General features: G+C 44.5%; 1 protein-coding gene across 1 annotated transcript in view; it reads right to left on the bottom strand.

The window, feature by feature from the left end:
• Positions 1-421: 421 nt before the first annotated feature.
• The window catches only part of Pdcd1lg2 (programmed cell death 1 ligand 2), a 65,023-nt gene continuing 43,268 nt past the window's right edge, over positions 422-22,176 (bottom strand). Inside the window, exons 4-6 of the mRNA XM_032895467.1 lie at positions 20,765-21,034; positions 17,277-17,412; positions 422-1,025 (exon numbers count right to left, since the gene is read on the bottom strand). Of these exons, the coding sequence (XP_032751358.1) occupies positions 986-1,025; positions 17,277-17,412; positions 20,765-21,034 (446 nt within the window). The 3' untranslated portion in view covers positions 422-985. The remainder of the gene's footprint in view (positions 1,026-17,276; positions 17,413-20,764; positions 21,035-22,176) is intronic.

Here is a 22,176-nt window from a genome sequence, read left to right as displayed (position 1 = left end):
GTCCTGAGTACAGGGCCACCCCAGTGTACTGGATCATGAAACCTCTTGCTTATTGCATTGATCTGTGTCTCTGTGTCTCTGTGTCTCTGTGTCTCTGTGTCTCTGTGAGTGGGTACATCCCGAACGTAGGGCTCAGAGGGTTTTTCTCTTACAAAATGACTTCCAGAATGCTCATCATCAAATGCCCCAACAATGACATCACCACATTACAGTTATAGAAACAGAGCGACACAAACGTTCAACGTAAAATCACACGGAAGGCTAGGGAAGAGGGCTTAGCTTGGGAGACTGGTGATTACAGCTTCTCATCTGAAACGGCTAAAGAAAGAACTGGCATGATGATTTTTTTTTCTTAAAGTGATACCACTGAGAAACACTACCACCACCACCAAAACAACAAAACCCCACACCGTTTTGTCTTAAAAGATGTAGTTGAAAGAGAACAGATCAATAAACAGTGACATCACAGGTTACAACAAATGCCTTGTGACTCAGCTTTAAAAAAAAGAAAAGTAGAAACAAATTCCACAGTTGTGTACTCAAATGCTTCCTGATAGTCAGAACTTCAGAGGCTGCCAGGATTCTAGGACGCAGTGAAACACGCCAGTTACGACTTTGTTTACTAAAAACCCTTTCTGAAACTTCCAAATCCCCAGAGGAAATGACAGATATTAAAAAACTCTATTATCGACACAATCTATTTTAGTAACTGGGGATTTCCTTGTCTCCCTGTGGAATGCAGGGGGAAGGGGAAGAACAATTCCTTTTGTTTTCACCCTGGAAGCCAGGAAGGGCTTCACTGGGGTCCAGGATACCCGGGGGGGGGGACTCTAGGGTGCCATTGTGGTTGTTTTTGTTCAGAGAGTCTTGAGAGGAAGGGAAGGCAGTCTTGCCAGTCCTGCAAGCTCCTGATCAGCATTCGAAAAGTGCAAATGGCGGCTCTGCTAGATTCTCACTTTGAGTCCAGAAGCTTCTTGAGGATTTCCTATTGGATCTTCCCAACTCCCGAGACCGCAGGATCAGATCTGGGAAGAAGAGACCACAAATAGGAAAGAGAAAGAAATCACTGATTAGAACATATATAACCTCTTATTAGAACATATATAACCTCTTATTAGAACATATATAACCTCTTATTAGAACATATATAACCTCTCAAAGTAGACTGGAAAGAGAAAACAACGTAAACAACGTAAAAAAAAAAGTAATCTATGTATCGGTACCGGCACGGTTCAAAGCCTTTCATGACACGCTCTACCGTTTCCCCAGTCTAAGTTTCTCTCCAGCACCACTTCAGGACCCCTTCCCACCAGCCCCGCTATGGACCACAGACTATGACAAAACACTTCATAGGGTGTTGGTTACAGGCTGGAGCTGGAGTTACAGGCAGGAGTGAGAGAGGAACTGAACTTAGGTCCCATGCAAGAACTGCAAGCCCTCTTAACCACAGAGCTATCTCCAGGCCCTTTACTTCTGCTTTTGAAGGCTCAGGCAGTTCCAACAAGCTGACTTACCCTGTGCATTCAGCCAAGTGCACGACCAAGATGGCTGCTCCCTCATCTCTTGGGTCATTTGTCATATCTACTTGGATAGGCTACAGGACCCATTGTCTTATCAAATGCTAGTCTAGATGTTGCCACGAACTTTATAACTCAGTTCCTAGAGATGAAGAAACTCTGCCTGGAGAGTGTGATGTGGAAACTGCAGAAAGCTAAGCTTCAGTCACCCAGCAATCATGGGCACCAACCCTTTAAAATGGGTCTACCTGTCTCTCCCTCTGTCGCTTTTTCCTCCCCCAGTCCAGGCTCTGTTTCTCTGGAGAGACCCTGGCCCCAGGACAACAGGCACCAGTTTCCCCAGCTATCTCATTTCTCTGGCAGTTCCTATATTTGCCAGAATGTCATATAAGGACCGAGGCATTTCTGATCATAGGGATAAATGTCCGTTACAAAATACTCATGGTCCTGTTGACTCAACAAAGACGTTCTAATGCTGCAGGTCACGCGGGCATGCGAGAGGAGAAGACCTTTAGGAGACTGAACGAGTTGCTACGTGTTCTTTGAGTTCTCAAATATGTCTCTACCCTGAGCGATCCGTGCCCCAAGGTTGGCTGTTGGTAGTTTGTTTGCTTCTAGCCAAGAAGCTATAAATAGGTCCCGGTGTGCGATTTGGCTAATCTGGTAATCTTTTTATCTAGCACTCAATAACTAGCAGACATTCCATCAACATCTCCATTTCTGTCTTCTCGGCAGGGGCGAGTTAGAGCAGAGCTGGCAGGTTGACCTCTCTGGTTACCTCAGACCTCCTCCAGTCCTTTCATTCTGTGCTTGCTGGAGATCAGAGTCTGTCACCTTTGCTCTCAGGCCTCTCCCAGGTCTTCCCTGTCTTGAGTTCTTGAAGGAGTCTCATTGAAGAAAGACACAGAGCCTATAAGACCTACATAAGCAGGTGCCTCTGGGTACGCCTATCTGTTTATAAGAATTGAGATGTCCACTTCTCAAGAAATGGGTATTTTAGCCAGGCTCGCCAAGGCGGATGAGAAACTTTGTTGAGTCAAGAAAATCTAATTTGCTGACTCAGAGCTCAGTTGTACTCAGATCTCAGTGTGGAACTTCCCAAGTTTGTCCCATGGCTCTGTATCCAGGCTGTGGGCCTACAGTAATTGCTTTCAGACCAGTTGTTGGTAGTCATGGGGAAAGGGCTAAGAGCCCATGTTAACTCTTCCCCATCTAATTTTGTACTGACGATTGCGGTCTCTAACAGACAAGGAAAAAGACTTCCTGGGGTTGTTTTCACGACTGGTGGCTTTGGAACTGTGGTGCTATACACAGCAGGCTCTAGAACGAGCCGCTTGGATATGCCGAGTTTCTGACACAGGCTTTTCAAAGTCTTCTGATTGTCCTGTATTGTTTTTGGTCAACTCGCGTGCCACACCACAGGATTGCTAAACCATAAAAGAAGTGGCTTTTTTTTTTTTTTTTTTTTTTTTTTACCAAGAAAGCTAAACACCTTCGTCTGTCCCACACAGCCTAAGTGTGGCCATTCCCCCTGCAAGCTTTACATGAGGCAAGGAAAAAAATGATCAGGGTGAGGTAAAACCTGGTTCAGTCTGATGTTATTGTAATGGGTGATGGGCCAGGATTTCTACAGTCTGTCCCAGATCATTTAACTCTAGCCATATTTAAGCACAGCATAGTTGTTTTTTTTTTTTAAGTATTAACAATTAGCCCAGTTCCAAGTGTATAATAATTTAAGACGTGCTTACATTGAGAGTCTTTACAGAGTACACCTGGCTCTTTCCACAGGAATAGATTCCGTTCATTCAGAGACAATGCCCGAGATTTAGGTTCTAGGAGGAATGACCCAGGTAAACATTAGGCCTGTGGGTGTCAGCATTGGCCTGGCCCTAAGATAATGCAGAAGTCACTTAGGCTGTCGTGAAGCACAAGTGACATCACTCATGAGATGGGTTTTACGGTTTAAAATAATGCTCAAGGGTTTGAAGGGGAAAGGATGTTGTTTGGGATAAGTAAAGTCTGGAGATTTGTGCAGAGCCTGCTTCATCAGACAGCAGAGGATCACCAGGTTCTAAACCTCCATCATTCTAGGTCTTCCAGGATGAGCATCTGTGCACCCCATCCCATGGAGGAGGTTAGCTGTGTGTTTAGCTTCCCTGGCTTCTCCAGTGCTTCTCTGTGTGCACAAGGCCTCTCTTCACTCTACAACCAGAAGCACTGATTCGAAGAAGCCCTACGCTTTCCACTCAACCTTAGCCTGCGCGTGTAGCACTCTCCCTTCTGACGGCTGCAGCCCATCCTGTCTCTTGCTGGTTCTAGTTGTGAGCCTGCCAACCCCATCAAGAGAACTCATTATCCCTGCTTCCTTGCTGCCCAATCATAGCCCCATAGGTATTTCTTTTTTACATAATTTAAAAAACGTAATCTTTTCTTATATATTACATCCCACGTCGGACCCTCCTGGGTTCCCTGCAGTGTTTGACCCCTGCTGAGCCCTGCTGATGCACGTTGAAACTTTTTGTTCCTAACAAAGGAACACCCGGGCCTGGTAGCGACACACCCAGGTGTACACCTGGGCAATGGTCCTTTCATTCCTGTCTTTTATTCCTGGGACTCAGGCTGGTCTTCCTGGATTTCTCCCCAGTAAATATGGGGCACGTATTTGATTTTTTGTTCCTGAGGCCTTAAGCCAGGTTTGCCCACTGCGCTTCCTGGGATTTTCCACTCAGTGAACTTGGGGTATATATTCAGTGAATAAAGCTACAGAATTGGCATTCTCTCTTACCACAAATGACCCAAATATGTGTGTTTTTTTAACCCCACAGGCTTATGCCCCGCTCTTCACAGTTTACCCTCCCTCTTCCCCTCAGTCCCTTCCTCCATCCCCTAAGCCCAATCTACTCTTCCCCCATTTCCCTTCAGAAAAGGGAAAGCCTCCCAGGGATATTAACCAAACATGGTGTATTAATTTGCAATAAGACTAGGCACCTCCCCTTTTATTAAAACTGGACTAGGAGGCCCAGTAGGTAGAAAAAGGGTCCTAAAAGCAGGCAAAGGAGTCAGAGACAGCCCTGTCCCCACAAGATGATCAAGCTACACAACCATAATATATATGAAGAGGGCCTAAGTCAGACCCGTGCAGGCCCCCTGCTTGTCCGTTTAGTCTCTGTGAGCTTCTATGAGCCCTGGTTAGTTGAGTCTGTGGTGTTCTTGTGGTCCTTGACCCCTGTGCCTCCTACAACCCTTCGTCCATGCTTTCTGTAGGATTCCCTAAATGCCCCTATGGGATTCCCTAATGTCTGCCTATGGGTCCTTGTCTGTTTCTATCAGTTGCTGCATGAAGCCCCTTCTGATGATGATTAGTATGGAATATTTAAAAACCTCCAACTTAACAAATGGAGCATTTAGAAAGAGTATTTTTTAAGATCAGTAAATATTTTTTGGCTTTATAATGAATAGGTCTTTTTAAAAAAAATTTATTGATTTGTGTGTGTGTGTGTGTGTGTGTGTGTGTGTGTGTGTGTGTGTGTGTGTGTGTGAATCATGCACCCCAATCCCATTCATCTCCCTGTCCCTTAGTATCTATCCTCGGCCCTTGCAACCTTCACCCCAGGATAAAATAAAGTAGAAAAAAGTAAAACAAAATATATTTTAAAAAAATCCTGTTGGGGAAGCTGTTGGGTCTCACAGTGTGTCCCACTGTATACCCTTTTGTCCACACTATTTACAACATTTCGGACCATGGCAATGAGTCATTGATTGGTCTGTGTCACGGACAGCCTGTAGCTTTTGTAGGAATTTGTAGGAGCCTCCCTTTCACGGGCTCCAGCAGTACATAGCTGGGGTCAGCCGAGTGAAAACCCTAGATCTGGGCCTGGGTGGCAGCTGAGTTGGTCAGCCTGCCCGCTCTCCTGCACCCACATCACCAGGAGAGCTCTCCAGCTCTTCCTCTGAGTTGGTCAGCCTGCCTGCTCTCCTATACCCACATCACCAGGACAAGCTCTCTAGCACTTCCTCTGAGTTGGTCAGCCTGCCTGTTCTCCTGCACCCACATCACCAGGGCAAGCTCTCTAGCTCTCCCTAGCTAACTCACCCAATGCTACAGCTCTTTTGTTCTCAGGGCCTGCTCTTCCTCACTTTTACCACCAGAGCCAGCTCTACACTGCTGCCCAGGCAAGGTGTGGAACATGCTCTCCAGGTGAGGCACAGGACCTACTCTCCTGCCTGAAGGCTGCAGCTGGTGAGGGCAGAACCATCTCCAGCCCTCATGCCACCATGGCCAGCCCTCCTGAACCCATGGCACCAGAGCCAGCTCTCCCACGCTGCCTCGGTAAGGGATGGGGTACGGTTGCAGGCGAGGGGTGAGGCCAGCTCAACATAGTGCTGGAACATCAACATGACCCCAGGCAGCCCAGACCAGGGACATCTGCATGACCTTTTATTGTAACATTGGCCTCAGATAACAAAGGCCTCAGACATCAACACAGACCCTGGCTGTGATAGGACCCCAGACCTAGACACGACTTCCTGTAGCATCATAGACTTGGACACTACCATGGCCACAGCAGTGCAGCACTCAGACATCCACATGGTCTCTGGTGACACAATGAAGTTTGGTTGGTTGGTTTTTTGTTTGTTTTATTTACTTAATATATATACAGTGTGTGTATATATATATATATGTGTGTGTATATATATGTGTGATATATATATATATATATAAATAAGCTGTCCTCAGACACACCAGAAGAAGGCATTGGATTCCATTACAGATGTTTGTGAACCACCATGTGGTTGCTGGGATTTGAACTCAGGACCTCTGCAAGAGCAGTCAGTGCTCTTAACCACTGAGCCATCTCTCCAGCCCCCCACAATGTATTTCTTAATCACTCTCTTGGTTGCAAAACTATCAGCCAATTGTACTGCAGCGGAATTATCTTCCCATTAGTAAATGTTATGAGTACAGAGTTCCCTATGCAGTATCAGCCAGGAGAATTCAGGGATACAGACAGAGCAAAAAGTGGTGTGGTTGCTCCTGCCTGAAATGGATGTCATCTTTGCTCTCCAACAAAGACATGGAGTGAAGCACAATTACCAAACAAGCTTTGTAGAAATGCTACTAAATAAGAATTTTCTGTGTATATCAATCCTATTTAGTTAATAAATTAATTAGCATCACTGTGAATACAGTTGCCCCTCTGTATCTCTGTGTTCCAAACTCACTGGGTCGACCAACTATGAGTTGAAAATATTTGAGAAAAATAAAATAAAACAAATTGTGCCCACTCAATGTTTGTGGACAATTTTCCTTTTTCTGTTTTTTTTTTTTAGTATTAAAAGTGCATTTTAATATTTTACCAGTAAAGTAATAGCTTTATACTGAGTATTTTCTGAGCAAAAGCTAGTCTCAGACACAGGTGTGTGCCAGCTGGTCTTACGTCATCTTGACACAAACTGCGTTATCTGGAAGGAATCTTAATTGGGAAACCATGCTGGAGAGTACGTCAACTTAACACAAGCTAAAACCATCTGAGAGGAGGGAACTGTGATTAGGAAAATGCTAACATAGGGTTGGGTTGTAGACAACTCAATAAGGCATTTACTTTAAAAAAATTTACATTTACTTATTTATTTACTTAGTTTTATTTATATTATGTATGTGAGTACACTGGCACTGTCTTCAGACACACCAGAAGGAGGCATCAGATCTCATTAGAGATGGTTGTGAGCCACCATGTGGCTGCTGGGAATTGGACTCTGGACCTCTGGAAGAGCAGTCAGTGCTTTTAACCACTGAGCCATCTCTCCAGCCCCATAAGTCATATTCATAATTAAGAGATTGATGGGGAAGGGCCCAACCCATTGTGGGTGGTGCTATCCCCAGGCTGGTGGTCCTTGGTTCTACAAGAAAGGAGGCTGAGCAAACCAAGGGGAAAGGGCCAATGAGCAGCACCCCTCCATGCTCTGTCAGCTTCTGCCTCCAGGTTCCTGCCCTGTTTCAGTTCCTGCCTTGGCTTCCTCTGATGATGAATAGAGATATGGAAGTGTAAGCTGTCTAAACCCTTTCCTCCCCAACTTGCCTTTTGGTCCTGGGTTTTACTGCAGCAGTAGTAATCCTAACTATGACAAGATAAGAAGTCAACAGCGCACTGCTAAAGTCACACTTCAAACCAAGACCAAGTTGTTCCAACTTGCGCCTGCCTACAGAGGTGACAGAGAATGGCCTATCCTTTCATCTGGCAACAAGTACCACAGAGTCCCCTGGCAGCTAGTTTCACATGACAATCTATCTGGAATCTTGAACAGAGCCAGAGACATGGTCGCTAAGCTGTACAAAGAGAAAGCACGTGTGTACCAGGCACAGCCATGTCGCGTGCTTCTCAAAATGCCCTTCAGGGAAAACATCATACAGAGTATGGGGCTGGGACCTTCCCTGGGTTAGCAGATCTTGGTGATAGGACACTGCTAAAATGAGGTAGGACAAAATACTTAAACTGAGGGCTTTAAAATATGAAATAACAAAATATATATCTTACAATATAGGAAATAAGATCTGTCCGTAAAGTAAGACTGAGTTTCCCGGAGCCTTTCATGTTTGAAGGCTCAGAATCAGGTGCTCTAAGCCCCCCTCAGAAGTACATGCAGGTCTGGAGTGGAAACCTCGTATCTATCCAGACTGGGTTGAGGGGGTCTGAGGAAGTCCCTGGAGTCCCCAGTGTCTTCCCTACTTCCTACCCATCATGCACATCAGATATTTACATTGCATTTTGTGACAGGATCAAGATTAGAGTCATGATGTAGCAATGAAAGTAATGTTATGGTTGGGGGTCACCACAATGTGAGGAACCGTATTCCAGGATCTCAGCCTTAGGAAGGCTGGGAACCTCTGCTCTAGAATCATTACTATGACTTTCTCCATTGAGTAGAAAAATTGGCTTGAGGTGTGGAGACATAGAGATACAGCTCCCAAGCAGGATCGAGTAAAGACTGGTGACAGGTGCAAGTAAGGGCTGGAATGCCGCCCTTGAGAAGAAAATGTTTTTCTCGCTTGACCTTAAACTATGTTCTGCTGTGTCCTGTTTCTGTGGAAGCGGTTCTCACACTCTCTGGGTTATGGTGAGTGTATTTTGATAATAGGAAGAGGGGTGATTTGTTATATAAATATTTTAAGAAGAAGCCTTTGCTTAGTCTTATTTCTTTGTTTAGTCTTGCCTCAGTTGTTCCTGGTATCGTGGGAATAACGATCTTTAGGGTATCTTGCCAAAATGGAAATTGAGGTAATGCATAGTCATATCTAAACAAGGATTAATAGAGCTTACAACTGTATGCAGTCGCTTCTGCCTTTGCTCTTCATCCCCTGTGTCCTGGTTATTTACGACCGTACCCAGGGTCCCCAACGCACTAGACGTTGACACTGAGGTAAGCTCGGCTGGCAGTAAGTAACCCAGAGCAGACTTTTTGTTGCCATTTGATAGAAATGTCCCTTCCAGGCTCCCATGCTTGAACACTTGGTCCCCAGCTGCTGCCGTTTGGGAGACTGTGAAACCTTTATGAGGTGGGAGTTAGCTGAAGGAAGTAGGTCCCTGGGGTTTGGCCTTGAGGTTAATGGCCTGTCCCTACTTCTGTTTCTCAGGTGCTTCCTGCCTTACGGAGATGCGAGCAAGCAGTTGTCACACAATGTCACACATGCTCATACTGTCATGGCTGCCCTCTCCAGGATGGACTATAGCCCCTCCAATCATCATCTAAGCTGTTTCCCCTCTAGTGTTTGGGGACTGAGTTGAGAAAAGTGACCGATACACTCTTTTCTGCCATTGCTCAATAAACAATGCAGAGTCCCTACTATTACAAAGAAAGCATCTGCCCCATAGTAGGCATTTTCGGTAATCAGAATGATTTCAAGCCTGTGTGCAGACACAGGTAATCTGCAAACATTGGGCCACTTTACCTAAGGGACATGAGGACTCCCTAGTCTAAGTGAGACTAGAACCAGTTCCTGTGGATATCGGGAGAGGATTGAATTTATCAACTCAAGCTGATATAGCGAAGGAGGCAAGAGAAAGAAACGCAAGCTGTGCTCACTCTTGGTTCTGCTCACTTCTCTGTTGTGGTGGCGGAATTTTGTCTATAAAACAAAAATCCCACGTGTATAGCTTCAGAATTACTTCTCCCTTTTCACTTTAAAGATGTCTTTAGTAACTGACTTTCATACCTGTGTCTGATAGATTTGGATTGTGTTCATCTTCCCATACCTCCCCGCATCCAAGGACCACCCCTATACCTCCAGGTCTTCCCACCTCTGCGCCTTTAGATGCCGTCCATTTACTCACCGATATGGAGCCATCCACTGGAGTGTGGCCAACATACCAGGGGCCATACCCTTAAAGAAAACCAATTCTCCCTCCCTCAGAAGACATCAACTGTCAATAACTCCTCAGCTGAGTATGGGGCTCACGAGCCCCTCCCTGATCTGTGCTGGAATGTTGCAAAGGCACCATCTTGTTCAGGTCTTGTGCAGGTCTCCATGGTTCTGTAAACTCACCAGTGCAGTGGTCCCATTAGTGTTCAGAAGACACTGTTTTAGTCCTGTCCTTACCAATCTCTGCCTCTTACAGTCTGTTTCTTCTTCCTTGATGGTCCCTATACTGGCTGACTTTGTGTCAATTTGACACAAGCTAGAGTCATTACAGAGGAAAGAGCCTCAAGTGAGAAAATGCCTCCATAATTAAGGTTTGGTCTTTGGCTAGGCTAAATACTGGTGACTCCCAGAGACCGCATGTAGACCCAGGCAATGCTATGTGACCTTGACCCCCCAAGTCATTCCCAACTGGTGAATAAAGACGCTGACGTCCAGCTGGCTCAGAAGAGACAAAGGCAGGGGTAGGGTTCCCAGGCTTGGGTCAGAGGGGAACCACGAGGTAGGAAGAGAAGAAGTTGGAGAGAGAAGCCACCATGGTGTAAGAATCTTAAAATAATGGCCAGGTGGGTTGGCTAATTGGAATCAAGAACAGCATAGAAGGATCATGGCAAATTATTTAATGGGATGATTGGCTGGGAAATAGACACAATGGCACAGAGAATAGATATCTGCCCGTCTCTTGTGCTGATTAAGGCTTATTGTAAATATAAAGCTATGAGTGTCCTTTAACCAGGAACTTAATGGTCAAAGGTGGGGTAGAAACCATAGATTGAGATTAAATATTTTCTACAATACTGTAAGATCCAGCTGTAGGGCATTTTCTTAATCACTGGACACAAGGAAAACCCCAGCCCATTATAGGCGGTGCCACCCCTGGACTAATGGTCCTGGGTTCTATAAGAAAGCAGCCTGAGCAAGTCATGTAGAGCAAGCCAATAAGCAGCACCCTCCATGGCCTCTGCATCAGCTCCTGCCTCCAGGTCCCTGCCCTGCATGGGTTCCTGTCCTAGCTTTCCTTTGGTGAAGAATAGCAGTGTGGACGTGTAAACCAAATAAACCCTTTCCTTTCCAACTTGGTGTTTTGTTGCAGCAACTGAAACCCTAAAACAGTCTGTAAACTTAAAGAGGTAGGGGTGTGGTGTCCTATTTGTGGCTGAGCTCTCTACAGACACTTATTGTCTTTTTTATAAAGAAGAAAAAGAAGCCAGGGATATGCTTAGAGGGGCAAGGTATGGTGTGGGAGAAGAGGCTGCCTCTATGGACCCGTGCTGAGGCATCCCTTCCCCCTGAGGTAACAGTCGTATGACAGGTATTTTATAGAAATAGAGTTTATTTAGGGCATGGGGAGGAGGGTTGAGGGGGTAGTAGAGAGAGAGGGAGAGAGAGAGAGACAGAGACAGAGAGACAGAGACAGAGAGAAAGACAGAGAGAGAGAGAGAGAGAGGGGGGCAAGAGAGTGAGGAGGGAGCAAGCAGCCCCTTTCGTACTAGCTGTTGCCAGGTAACTGTGGGACAGAGCCTAGAAGAAATGCTAACACACTGCATAAAGAAACTTCACGATGAGGTCGGGGAGCTGCACTAATCTATGAATATAGAGATAGAAATTTAGAGCGCAGATTGATACTATTGTCCCTTTAGCAAAATCATCGTAGTAGGCTCACCACCGGAATCTATGAGCTCTCCAATCACAGATTCTTGGCCACAGATATAATACCAACCAGGCAGTTCCCCCTATGGAGTGGGCCTTAAATTCAATCACAAATATGACATTATTGCCACTACTCTACCCATGGGTAGATATTGCCGTGTCAAGCATTACTGTAGCTCACAAAGTTCTCAGCTGAGTAAGGTGTTGATGGCTCACCCCAACCCTAGCGCTTGCATTGTACCTGTGGCACCATGAAAGATGGCCAGAAGGGAAGAAGCTTCCTGGTTGGTGTCAACTTAATATTTCTGTGTCTGGCATCTACCATAATAAGGACTTACCATCAAGTTCGGGGGGGTGGCAACCAAGAGCAGCGGCAATGACTTGCACTGTTTGGGAGCCTCCAGGATACCCCTGACAAACGACTGGAGGGGAGTCAACCCACACCTTTACTTGGCTTTTTGTTTTTTTCTATGGCTTCTGGGAGGAGCGTTATCCCCTGTGTAGAGTAACTCTAGTTAAGCTTTTAAATATGAATGTATAGATTCTACTAATACATAGATTAGATGGAAAATATATATACTTGTAAAATAGTAGGTTCCCATATGACTTTTTGAACAGCCTTTTTTGATTGATATGTTATACCTGCCTGTCCTGGAACAGAACAAAAGGCTTGACTGCTTAATTTACATGAAGGTGTAAAAGACTGATGTCAGAGCTGCTAAGAGAACAAAAGCAGAAGTTTGCATGATGATTCACTGTTACCATCAGGTTTTTCTAGTATCATTTTTTCCATAAGCTCTAGTAGCCCTGGTTATTTCCTATCAGATTCTCTTCCAGGACCTGGCACTCCTTAGCTGTCCCCACTGCTCCTGACTATCTGGTTTTTACCAACTCCATCCTGGCATACCTTGGGCTTCAAGAGTCAAGGGTCAATCCAGTGCCATAGCCACTGTGGTCCCCTTCAAGAAGATTTGCATTTAAAAGGAATTCAGTGCTCAACTCAGAGGAACTGCTCTGCAATGTCTCCATTTTCAGTGGCTGTCTCCCTACTGCCAGAGGTCAGGGTTACTATTCTCCACCAGCCTTAGATGGCCAGGTAACAACTCTTTAGCTTTGGTTTGTACACACACACACACACACACACACACACACACACACACACACACACACAACCTGGTTCTTGCCCAGAGTATAGGAAACTTGGTTCTTAAGATTTAAGAACTTGTTCCCACCTTTTTCCACTTTCAATTTCCTTTTTTTTTTTTTCTTTTTTTTTTTTCAGAGCTGGGGACCGAACCCAGGGCCTTGCGCTTTCTAGGAAAGGGCTCTACCACCTAGCTAAATCCCCAACCCCTTCAATTTCCTTTTTATCCAAGAAATTTTTATGCAATTTTGAGTGTGTGTGTGTGTATGAGATAGGGTGTGTTTGTGTGTGTGACAGTGTGTGTGTGACAGTGTGTGTGTGAGTGTGTATATATGTGTGTGTATGACAGGGTGTGTGTGAGTGTGTGTGTGACTGTGGGAGAAGATATGTGTGTGTGTATGTGTGTGTGTAACAGAGTGTGTGTGTGTGTGTGACAGGGTATGTGTGACAGGGTGTGTGTAAAAGGGTATATGACAGTGTGTGTGTGACTGTATGTGGGAGAGGGTATGTCAGTGTGTGTGACAGGGTGTGTGTGTGTGTGTCAGTGTGTGTGACTGTATGTGGACTAGGGTGTGTGTGTGTGTAACAGAGTGTGTGTGTGTGACAGGGTATGTGTGACAGGGTGTGTGTAAAGGGTATATGACAGTGTGTGTGACTGTATGTGGGAGAGGGTATGTCAGTGTGTGTGACAGGGTGTGTGTGTGTGTGTCAGTGTGTGTGACTGTATGTGGACTAGGATGTGTGTCTGTGACAGTGTGTGTGTATGGATGACATTGTGTGTGTGTGTGTGTGTGTGTGTGTGTGACAGTGCATGTCTGTAATAGTGCATGTGTGTGACAGGGTGTATGTGTGTGTGTGACTGCATGTGGGGAAGGATGTATGTGTGAGAGTGTGTGATAGCTACAGAAATTAAGCATTTACTGGTACTAAATAATAAACTTATTTAAAAGCAATTTTTGTGCATATATAATTTTACCATTTGTTAAAGTTACAGCACAAATGAGCAGTATATTTAGGGGCATTTAGGAAATTGTTGGAAATCCTGTCCTAATTAGCAAGCTGAAATTCATTGATGGCTTTTTAATGAAACTCAAGCTAGCAATTAAAACAGCTTTTTTCTTTTTTTTTAAATTTTTTAAAATATTTCATTTATTTATTATATATAAGTACACTGTAGCTGTCTTCAGACACACCAGAAAAGGGCATCAGATCTCTTTACGGATGGTTGTGAGCCACCATGTGGTTGCTGGGAATTGAACTCAGGACCTCTGGAAGAGCAGTCAGGTGCTCTTAACCACTGAGCCATCTCTCCAGCCCAAAACAGCTTTTTTCTAATGCAATTAAATGTAACATATGAATTTGATGCATGCTGAGGAAAGGTGGTAGAAAAATATTGTGTTTTCGTTTAGATGTGTAGTGGCTCACACCTTTAATCCTAGCACTTATGAGGCAGAGGTAGGCTGATCTCCGTGAGATCCAGGCTGGCCAGGTTTACATAGCGAGTTCTAAGACAGCTAGAGTTATGTAATTAGACCCTGTCTTGAAAAAAATATTTTTTGTAATTAAAGCATTATATTTCAATGAGATAATAAGACTTTGTATGTACAATATCGTAACACACAATCGTCTCAACTTGGACCCAAGGTGTTTCTGCAGCATCCCTGGAGTTGAGCTGTGTAAGAGCATGGGCGGGGCAAAGTGACTGTGCTGTGTTCAGAGCCATGTTTTAATGAAATCATTTCATAGCATGGGTAAGAACTGGCATAAACACCTTGGATCTGTTGTACGTGTATGTTGGAATTAATTATTGGTCATTGCATGTTTAGACGCCAGGTGCCAAGTTTTTTTTTAAATCCCCATTCATTTAAGCCGTCCATAATTTAATAAGTTCTACAGATCTAGACTCTGTGGCAGGTGACTGTGGGACTGATTTGGCTTCATGATTGGCCCAGCATATGAATGAGAGAACTCATTTAATTCTTTGGGTTATGATTTCCTCCTCCCTCCTATGGATACTATTCAGATTGCTAGTTTTAATTAAGCTGTTTTGTCATAAAAAGGGTCACAAATTTTAGAGTCCAACTATCTGTGCTCTGTGACTTTGGGAGATCACATGGACTCTCTGAACCTCAATTCCTTTGTGGGCAAAATAAAGGTGCTGTTCTCTGTATTGGGCAAAGCTCATAATTTAGAGAGGAGTTCAGGGGAGGATTTATCGGTGTTGTATAATAGGATTTCCTGCAGTGGTGTTGGGTGTCTGCAGTGTCCAATATTGTAGCCTCTAGCAACAGTGTGTGAATGCTTTAAATATGGCTACTAAGCCCTAAACTCAAGTAGCCAAAGCGGGTCTGTTATGCTCATCTACAGATAGTGGACTCAATGCCTACAATTTTAATGAGCATTGCAGAAACCCATAACAGACCAAAACCCAAGAGTAAGAACTGCCTTAGATGGGATATCTATTTCACTCCCTCTGTCACTCAGGGAACATCATGTGGGGGGGGAATAAATATGAGAGGCAGAGGGTGGGGGGAGGATCAACAGAAAGACTGACCTAGCCGGTACACTCAGGAACCCAGCATAGCTTGGGTATTTGCTCAAATACGCATGAGATTGGTCCTGCCAACATTTCATTATGGATGAGAGGAATTCACGATGCCCACTTCTGAGGAACTGTTGGAAGTTAATGGTTGCTATGGAAAGGGTTGCTATGGAAAGTTCTTCAGTGGTGTAACTACTGGTCAGTTGACCTTTAGTAAGTAGCCTACACTCATGCTGTAGCACACAATTGTGGCTAAGCTCAGTGAACTCTACCCACACGAAGAAGAAACGAAAGTAGAGAGGGGACTTGCTGGAAAGAAAATGTTAGTAGGAAAGGAAGGGGAGTAAGAGTGGAGAAAGGGGGATAGAATGTCTAAAGTTCCTGTCTATACATTCATATACATGCATGTATGAAATTGTCAAGGACAAAAACGTACAATTTTATTGAGCATTAACACGTGTACGTGTGTGTGTGTGTGTGTGTGTGTGTGTGTGTGTGTGTGTGTGTGTGTGTGTGGTGAGATAGCACTTTAGATATTGAAGATATATCTATTGATGAGAGAAACATAGTTTCCACATGAGTGAGCCTAGCTGATAAACAGAACTTATGATGTTTGAAGGGGAATTTGCCAACTTCTCTGGAACACATTGTATCACTCTGGATCCTTCAACTGTTGAATGGCTCTTTGAAAGGAATAGTTAATAAGACATTTTTATGGACTGGCAGTGGCTGCCCTCCCAGTACTCAGCATGTATCGTAAGTTGTGATTCTTGGATAAGTAAATCTGTCCAGAAGACAAGGAGACTTCTAGAAAGAAAGGGATGGAGAGATGTCTCTATCTTTTTTTTCCCCCCGCCGGAGCTGAGGACCAAACCCAGGGCCTTGCACTTGTTAGGCGAGCGCTCTACCACTGAGCTAAATCCCCAACCCCGAGACGTCTCTATCTTTACTATAGTCTCAGGACAACAATGGCCCCAAGAATTGTAGAAGAGAGAAGTTAAGGCTCCTGACTCAGGTTCCTCATGAGGGTCTAATGTAGAAGGGGTGAATAGTGCAGCTGTTGAGAAGGCAGGAAGCCCCTCCTTCCTCGTCAGCCATGAAGGTTTAACGTGCACGGCTTGGAGACCTTTGCACAGGGGCTGTTGATACCTGGACAGCACAGAGATTCTACCTGGCAGGACTAGAGACTTCTACACCACAGCGGTAGTGGATTAGTTATGGCATCCTCACATGCTACTTGCCACTCGTCCCAGTGCAAGACACATATGACTGAAGAGGCAGGTAGAACTTCCTATAGGCCATAGTTGTCCCCTTACCTACTAGCTCCCTGGGGGGCTAGAAGAGGGCCTTAGATCCCCTGGAGCTGTAGTTACAGGTGATTGCAGGTGGCCTGATGTGAATGCTGGGAATTGAACTCAAATCCTCTGTAAGACAGCTCTCTTAACTACGGAGCCATTTCCCCAGCCTAATCATGATGGCTTTCCACACACTTCAGTGATTCACTTCAATCACTGTATCTCCTCTTCCCTGGATGGGTACCCTGTTCTTGTATTTTTTTTTTAAGTCTAGAATCTATATATCAAAAGAAATATAATTTCTGTCTGTACCATCTGAGTCGGGCTTAAAATGGTGACCTCTAGCTTCATTCTTTCCCCTAAAAATGACAGCACTTCATTTTTCCTGAAGGCTAAATGGTGCTCTGTTAGGAACACACATCACATTTTTTTTTTTTTAAACCGCTCATGCATTGATGGGAACCTGGCTGATTCCATAGCTTGCCTACTGTGAAGCCTGGAGGGCAAGCCAAATCCCTTCAGCCCAGGAGCGAACATCCCCTTAAACCAAACCAAACCAAACCAACCCAACCCAAACCCCCAACCCAAAACTTCAGTGTGGGGTCAGCTCACTGAAGACTGGACCATGTTCTTCTTGGGATAGAGAGTCCCTTCTAGGCTTGAAGCACTTCACCTTAGACTGGCAGGCTCACACGGCTTGTAAGTCACTCACCTTTTTCTAGAATACAGCTTTCCCCAGAGCCTCTTTCTCTGGACTATCACTGTGGCTAGGAAGATGAGAGCGACAGTGCAGGCCGGGATGAAAGCATGAAGTGACCATGTTCTGGGGGCTTTGGGTTCCATCCAACCTGATGAATGAGAGAAGCAGAATCTCATCACAGGGTGGCTCCATCACAGGGTGGCTTCCTGAGTGGTTTCTACCACCTGGCAATGAGGTTACGCCTTCGCTGCACATCTCACATTTCACGCAGAGGCTCTCTTCCTTTCACCTCCTCCTTCCTTTCACCAGCCTCTCCTTTGATCTCCATTTTCACCCACGAAAGAAGAAAGGTCGAGAAATGTCCCCAAAGTTATTCAGCTGCGATGCGGTCTGTACCTTTTGCCGTTTATTGTCCCATCCACCCACCTATTCGTCATCTTTCTTTCTTCTTTTTCCTCCCTCCCACGCCTTCTCTGTCTCTATCTCTACCTCCATCTCCCTTTGTCTTCACCACCTGGCTTTTCTCATTCAAGTGGAAAGGTCCCTCAGCTGAAAAATGTATTTTCTCCCTCACACTGATGAGAATGAGAGAGCTTAGACTCTGAATAGTTAGTCATTTAATTTTAAAGACCAGCGAGATCCTTCGGAAAAGGCAGAACATCCCAGGCAGGGGTGACACATTAAATCCAGCCATTCGGGTCTTGGTATGAATGACTACAAGTGACCCCTTATCTTGTCTGGCCTAACCAAGGTGCTGCCGCTGACACATCCATTTAGTGAAGGGGTAGTGAGCAGAGTAATTTAGAGGCTGGGGAACAGCTTCGCAGAGCACTGGTGCCTTCAGGTTGTCCAGATGGAGAGAAGAGAGGGCTAGCGGGGTGTTCAAAACCAGCCGACCTCCAAGTCCACCACCAGTTTTCACTTGTTTGAGTCTGGTGATACCCAATCAAGTGGCTACCCTGAGGGTAGCTGAAAACAACTTGGACTCTACATAGCGATTCTTTCTATTCCTGTGGCTGTGAAGGTAGCTGGCATTACACCATGGATTCACTACATCCAGGTCAAGAAAGCAGAAGCCACAGACGCTACTGCCAAATGGACTGTCTCCTGGACTATGACCCATTAAAATTAAGGCTTCATTGGGCCCCAGGTAACAAAGGAGTTTCCATTGTAAAAATTAGGGTTGTGAAACTGAGGCTTCCTGAAATTCTACTTTCAAAAAGATTCTGGCCTTTGGGAAACAGGAAAAACCTAGGGAATCAGACTCTATGCCACAGGAAGGGCCCCTGGGGAGACAGATAATCATTCCCAGCCAGAGGTTGGCCAGGATTTCTGGTTATGTTTAGATAACCCAGCCCCCGTACTACATAGGGATAGGAACTAACCAGAATGTCAGTCTACTGACTGACAAAACTCATTGTGACTAGAAATAATACAAATTAATATTAGAGGACTTACAAGGACCTAAAACTTGCCTAATAGCCAAACCTTTTACATAAGCAGTTCTCTTATTCTGATGCCTGCTATTCTGCCTTATGGGCTAATTCATCTGGATAGCAGGAATATCACTAAACCTCTGACTATTTGGCTAAATATGTCTCTCCTGATGGCTTCAAAACTAATTAGACAGGTTGGCCAGGACCCAGAGGTATTAAAAGTTTCCATTTCTGAATTAAAACAATAGTTAGATTCCCCTGCAGAAACTATCCTACAAAATTGGAGAGGCTTAGACTTCTCAGAAAAAAAAGACTATGCCTGGCCTTGGGAAGAGCTATGCTAATTGATCAGGTATAGCTAGAGAAAGTCTTGCTATGATTGGAGAAAACATGAGAGAGAGAGAGAGAGAGAGAGAGAGAGAGAGAGAGAGAGAGAGAGAGAGAGAGAAAGAGAGAATGCCTTAAGTCAGATAATTGTTACCACTCTCTGTTCTCTTGGTTTCCTTAGCTACCTATCTGCTATTAGCACTGGACTTGTGATTCTTCTGATTGTATCATCCATGGGGCCTTACATTGAACTAAAGCAGGATGAGCCTATGATTTAGCTCATTCTCTAAGACCAGTGGGAATTGTAACAGTCCCCCTGACCTTAGTACAACTGATTCCATAAAGGAAGTGCCATTCAGGCCATAAAACTCAGCACATAGACAGCCCCACCTTCCAGAATGAAAACAAAGACCAGATCCGCCAAAGGCCACAGTTCTAGGAAAGTCTCTAAATGCACTAACCTTGCTCTTTTGGCTTCTGTAGTTCTGCTTCTGCTTCTGCTTCTGGTAACTGTTCTTGTTGACTGAAGTATGTCAACCCAGAATATTGTTTTTGAGCTTAAAAACTCATCATGAGAAAGGCTTGGGGCTACACTGTGATCCTGACACCTGGTGTAGTGGACAGCTGACTAATAAAGCTTTCTTTTGGCTTAAACTCATGCAGATCAATCTTCTTTGTGGATTCCCCACAACATTTGGATCAAGTCGAGGGACTACAAGGTGAGGAAGGGACACACACACACACACACACACACACACACACACACACACACACACACACCCCAGCCAAAGGGAGACACCAGTAGGACACTGGGGTACCTAAAGTGTTGTGGTGGTATATAATTCACATACTTCTCTTCTTGAAGCTAATCAGGTGCAGCATTTCAAGAAGTGCTGTCTCACAGCTGTCTTCTCCTGGTAGCCTTTCCAACAGTGAAAACTCTTCCTCAGCAGTAGAGATCTCTGTCCTATTCTACCTTTGTAGTACTTCTATATTCTATCTCAACTTCATGAAGAATCTTTTATAACAACACATCTCTTGATGGCTCATATGAGCACACCATCTGCTTCTTGTAGAAGAATTTTAATCCCACAACATGGCTGCTTTGGCAAGCGATCACATCCAAAAACCTGCTAGGTCTATTTGATCTGGCTGGAATTACACGCCTTTAATTTCTATAGCTGGAATACAGACATATCCTTAGTAACACACCTTTAATACCAAACCATGAAGATTCAGTTAGTTTGTAGAAGAAAGCAGCCATGTCTAATCGAGTGGCAGACAAAGTGACAAATCAAAGACTTGACAGAATGAATCAGAGATAGGATATGTCCAGCTCTCATGACAACAGACAGGAAAGAGAGGTGGATTAAGAAAGAAAGAGAGAAGGGGGTTAGTTTTACTGGGACAGTTTTACAGAGATAGGTTTCAGGTGAAAACAGAATGAAGAAGGAGAGAATGAGAAGGAACCAGAAGATTATTGCCAGTTAATTTGAGGCCAAGCCAGCAATTTAGTCAGAAGCCGAGAGAACTCAGATTGAATCAGTCAGCTTGGAGAAGAATTTTGATCCAGAAGAGCTGATTTGAACCAGTCAGTCAGAGTTCAAAAAGAACTAGAAAGGGAGAGCTTATTGTAAGCTTCCAAATGACAATAATCTCTTGTGAATAAAAGTTACATTTAGGGTTTTCCCACCTGAAATCTAACTGACAGAGCTTGGAAATGGAGACCACACTTACTCAGAGGGTCAATGATGGCTGAAGTAAGCTCCTTCATGTGAGCATTCCAGAACATGCAGCTGAAGTTTCTGTTAGGCTGAGGCTTCAGGCGCAGAACACTGGTGACCTGGTAGAGGCCTTCGGGGGTCCTGATGTGGCTGGTGTTGGCAGGAACACTGACGTTTTGCCAGGACACTTCTGCTAGGGGGTAACCTCTAGCCTGGCAGGTGAGCTGCACCTCCCCTGTCCCTGGAACCTCTAGGATCCCAGTGTCTATCCTCACGTAAGAAGCTGAACAACAGAAGAAAAGGAAGTGTTGTTTGGATTCCTGTACAACTCTACTCAATGCAAGAAGAAACACAATGGTCACTAATGATCTTAGGTGATATATTTTTCTAAACTCAAAAATATTTTCTATGTCCCTGGTTCATTAGTTTGTATAGATTGAATAGTTTTTATTTGTACAATACAACAAAGACACTCTGTTCGTATCCCTAGTTTTTGTTGGGGTTGACTGAAAACAGGTAGGTCGAGAGTGGTGCCCAAAGTCAGAAGAATAAAGACCGAAAGGCCCAATGTTCAAAAATAGGGAGGCTGCAAACTTACATCTAGCACTGTGCTAGAATACCATGTTCTGTGACCTCTTGTATTCTAAACCATCTCATAATTAAAGGGTGGAGAGAATGGATACATGGATAGCACCAGATTACCCCAACAGATCACTTTTCAGACATCATCAGTAGAGAGTTTACTTAAAAGTTCCTCCTTTCCCTCCATTATCTTGTGCTTAGGAGGAGGAGAATAAGGACCTATGTAAGAGCTGTAAATAAGAGCTGGGTGTTTTTCTTACTTCTCGGTACAGACATGTTCTGTGTGGTACACTCCGAATGAACGATTCGCGTGTGATTTCTTACTTTCTAGAACACGGAAATGTAAAACTAAAAGGAGATATTAGGCATGAAGACTATCCAACAATCTTAGGCCACACCTAAAAATGAACAAATATCAACACACATGTCTATAGCTGGAAGTGTTGACAGTAAACTATGGGGTTTTGTTGATGGAAGGGGGAGCAAGTCCTGGCTTTCATTAAGTGGGAAATATTTCCTTAGATATTTAGCACAGTCACTGAAGTAAAGGCAATTTCGAAGTAAAAAGCACAGTTGTTGAGATGGTTAATCTTGTCAATTTGATTGGATGAGAAGCTCTTGGAATATATGTACTTATGGGTGTGTCTGTGAGGGCTTTTCCAGAGAGAATTATCGAGTGGGAGGGAAGTCTGACTTGAATATAGGCAGCACCATTCCACAGGCTGGGAACCAAAACAAACTAAAGAGAAGAACAAGCTGTGATGGGAGCTCTGTTTTGCTGTACCCTCCTGACCATGATGGACTGAAACCTCTGAATCTGTGAGCTAAAATAAATCCTCTCTC

The sequence above is a fragment of the Rattus rattus genome, chromosome 2 (assembly GCF_011064425.1).
Source record: "Rattus rattus isolate New Zealand chromosome 2, Rrattus_CSIRO_v1, whole genome shotgun sequence".
In the NCBI taxonomy this organism is placed as follows: domain Eukaryota; kingdom Metazoa; phylum Chordata; class Mammalia; order Rodentia; family Muridae; genus Rattus; species Rattus rattus.
The sequence above is the reverse complement of the archived record's forward strand: the minus strand, read 5'-3'. Positions and strand labels throughout refer to the sequence as shown.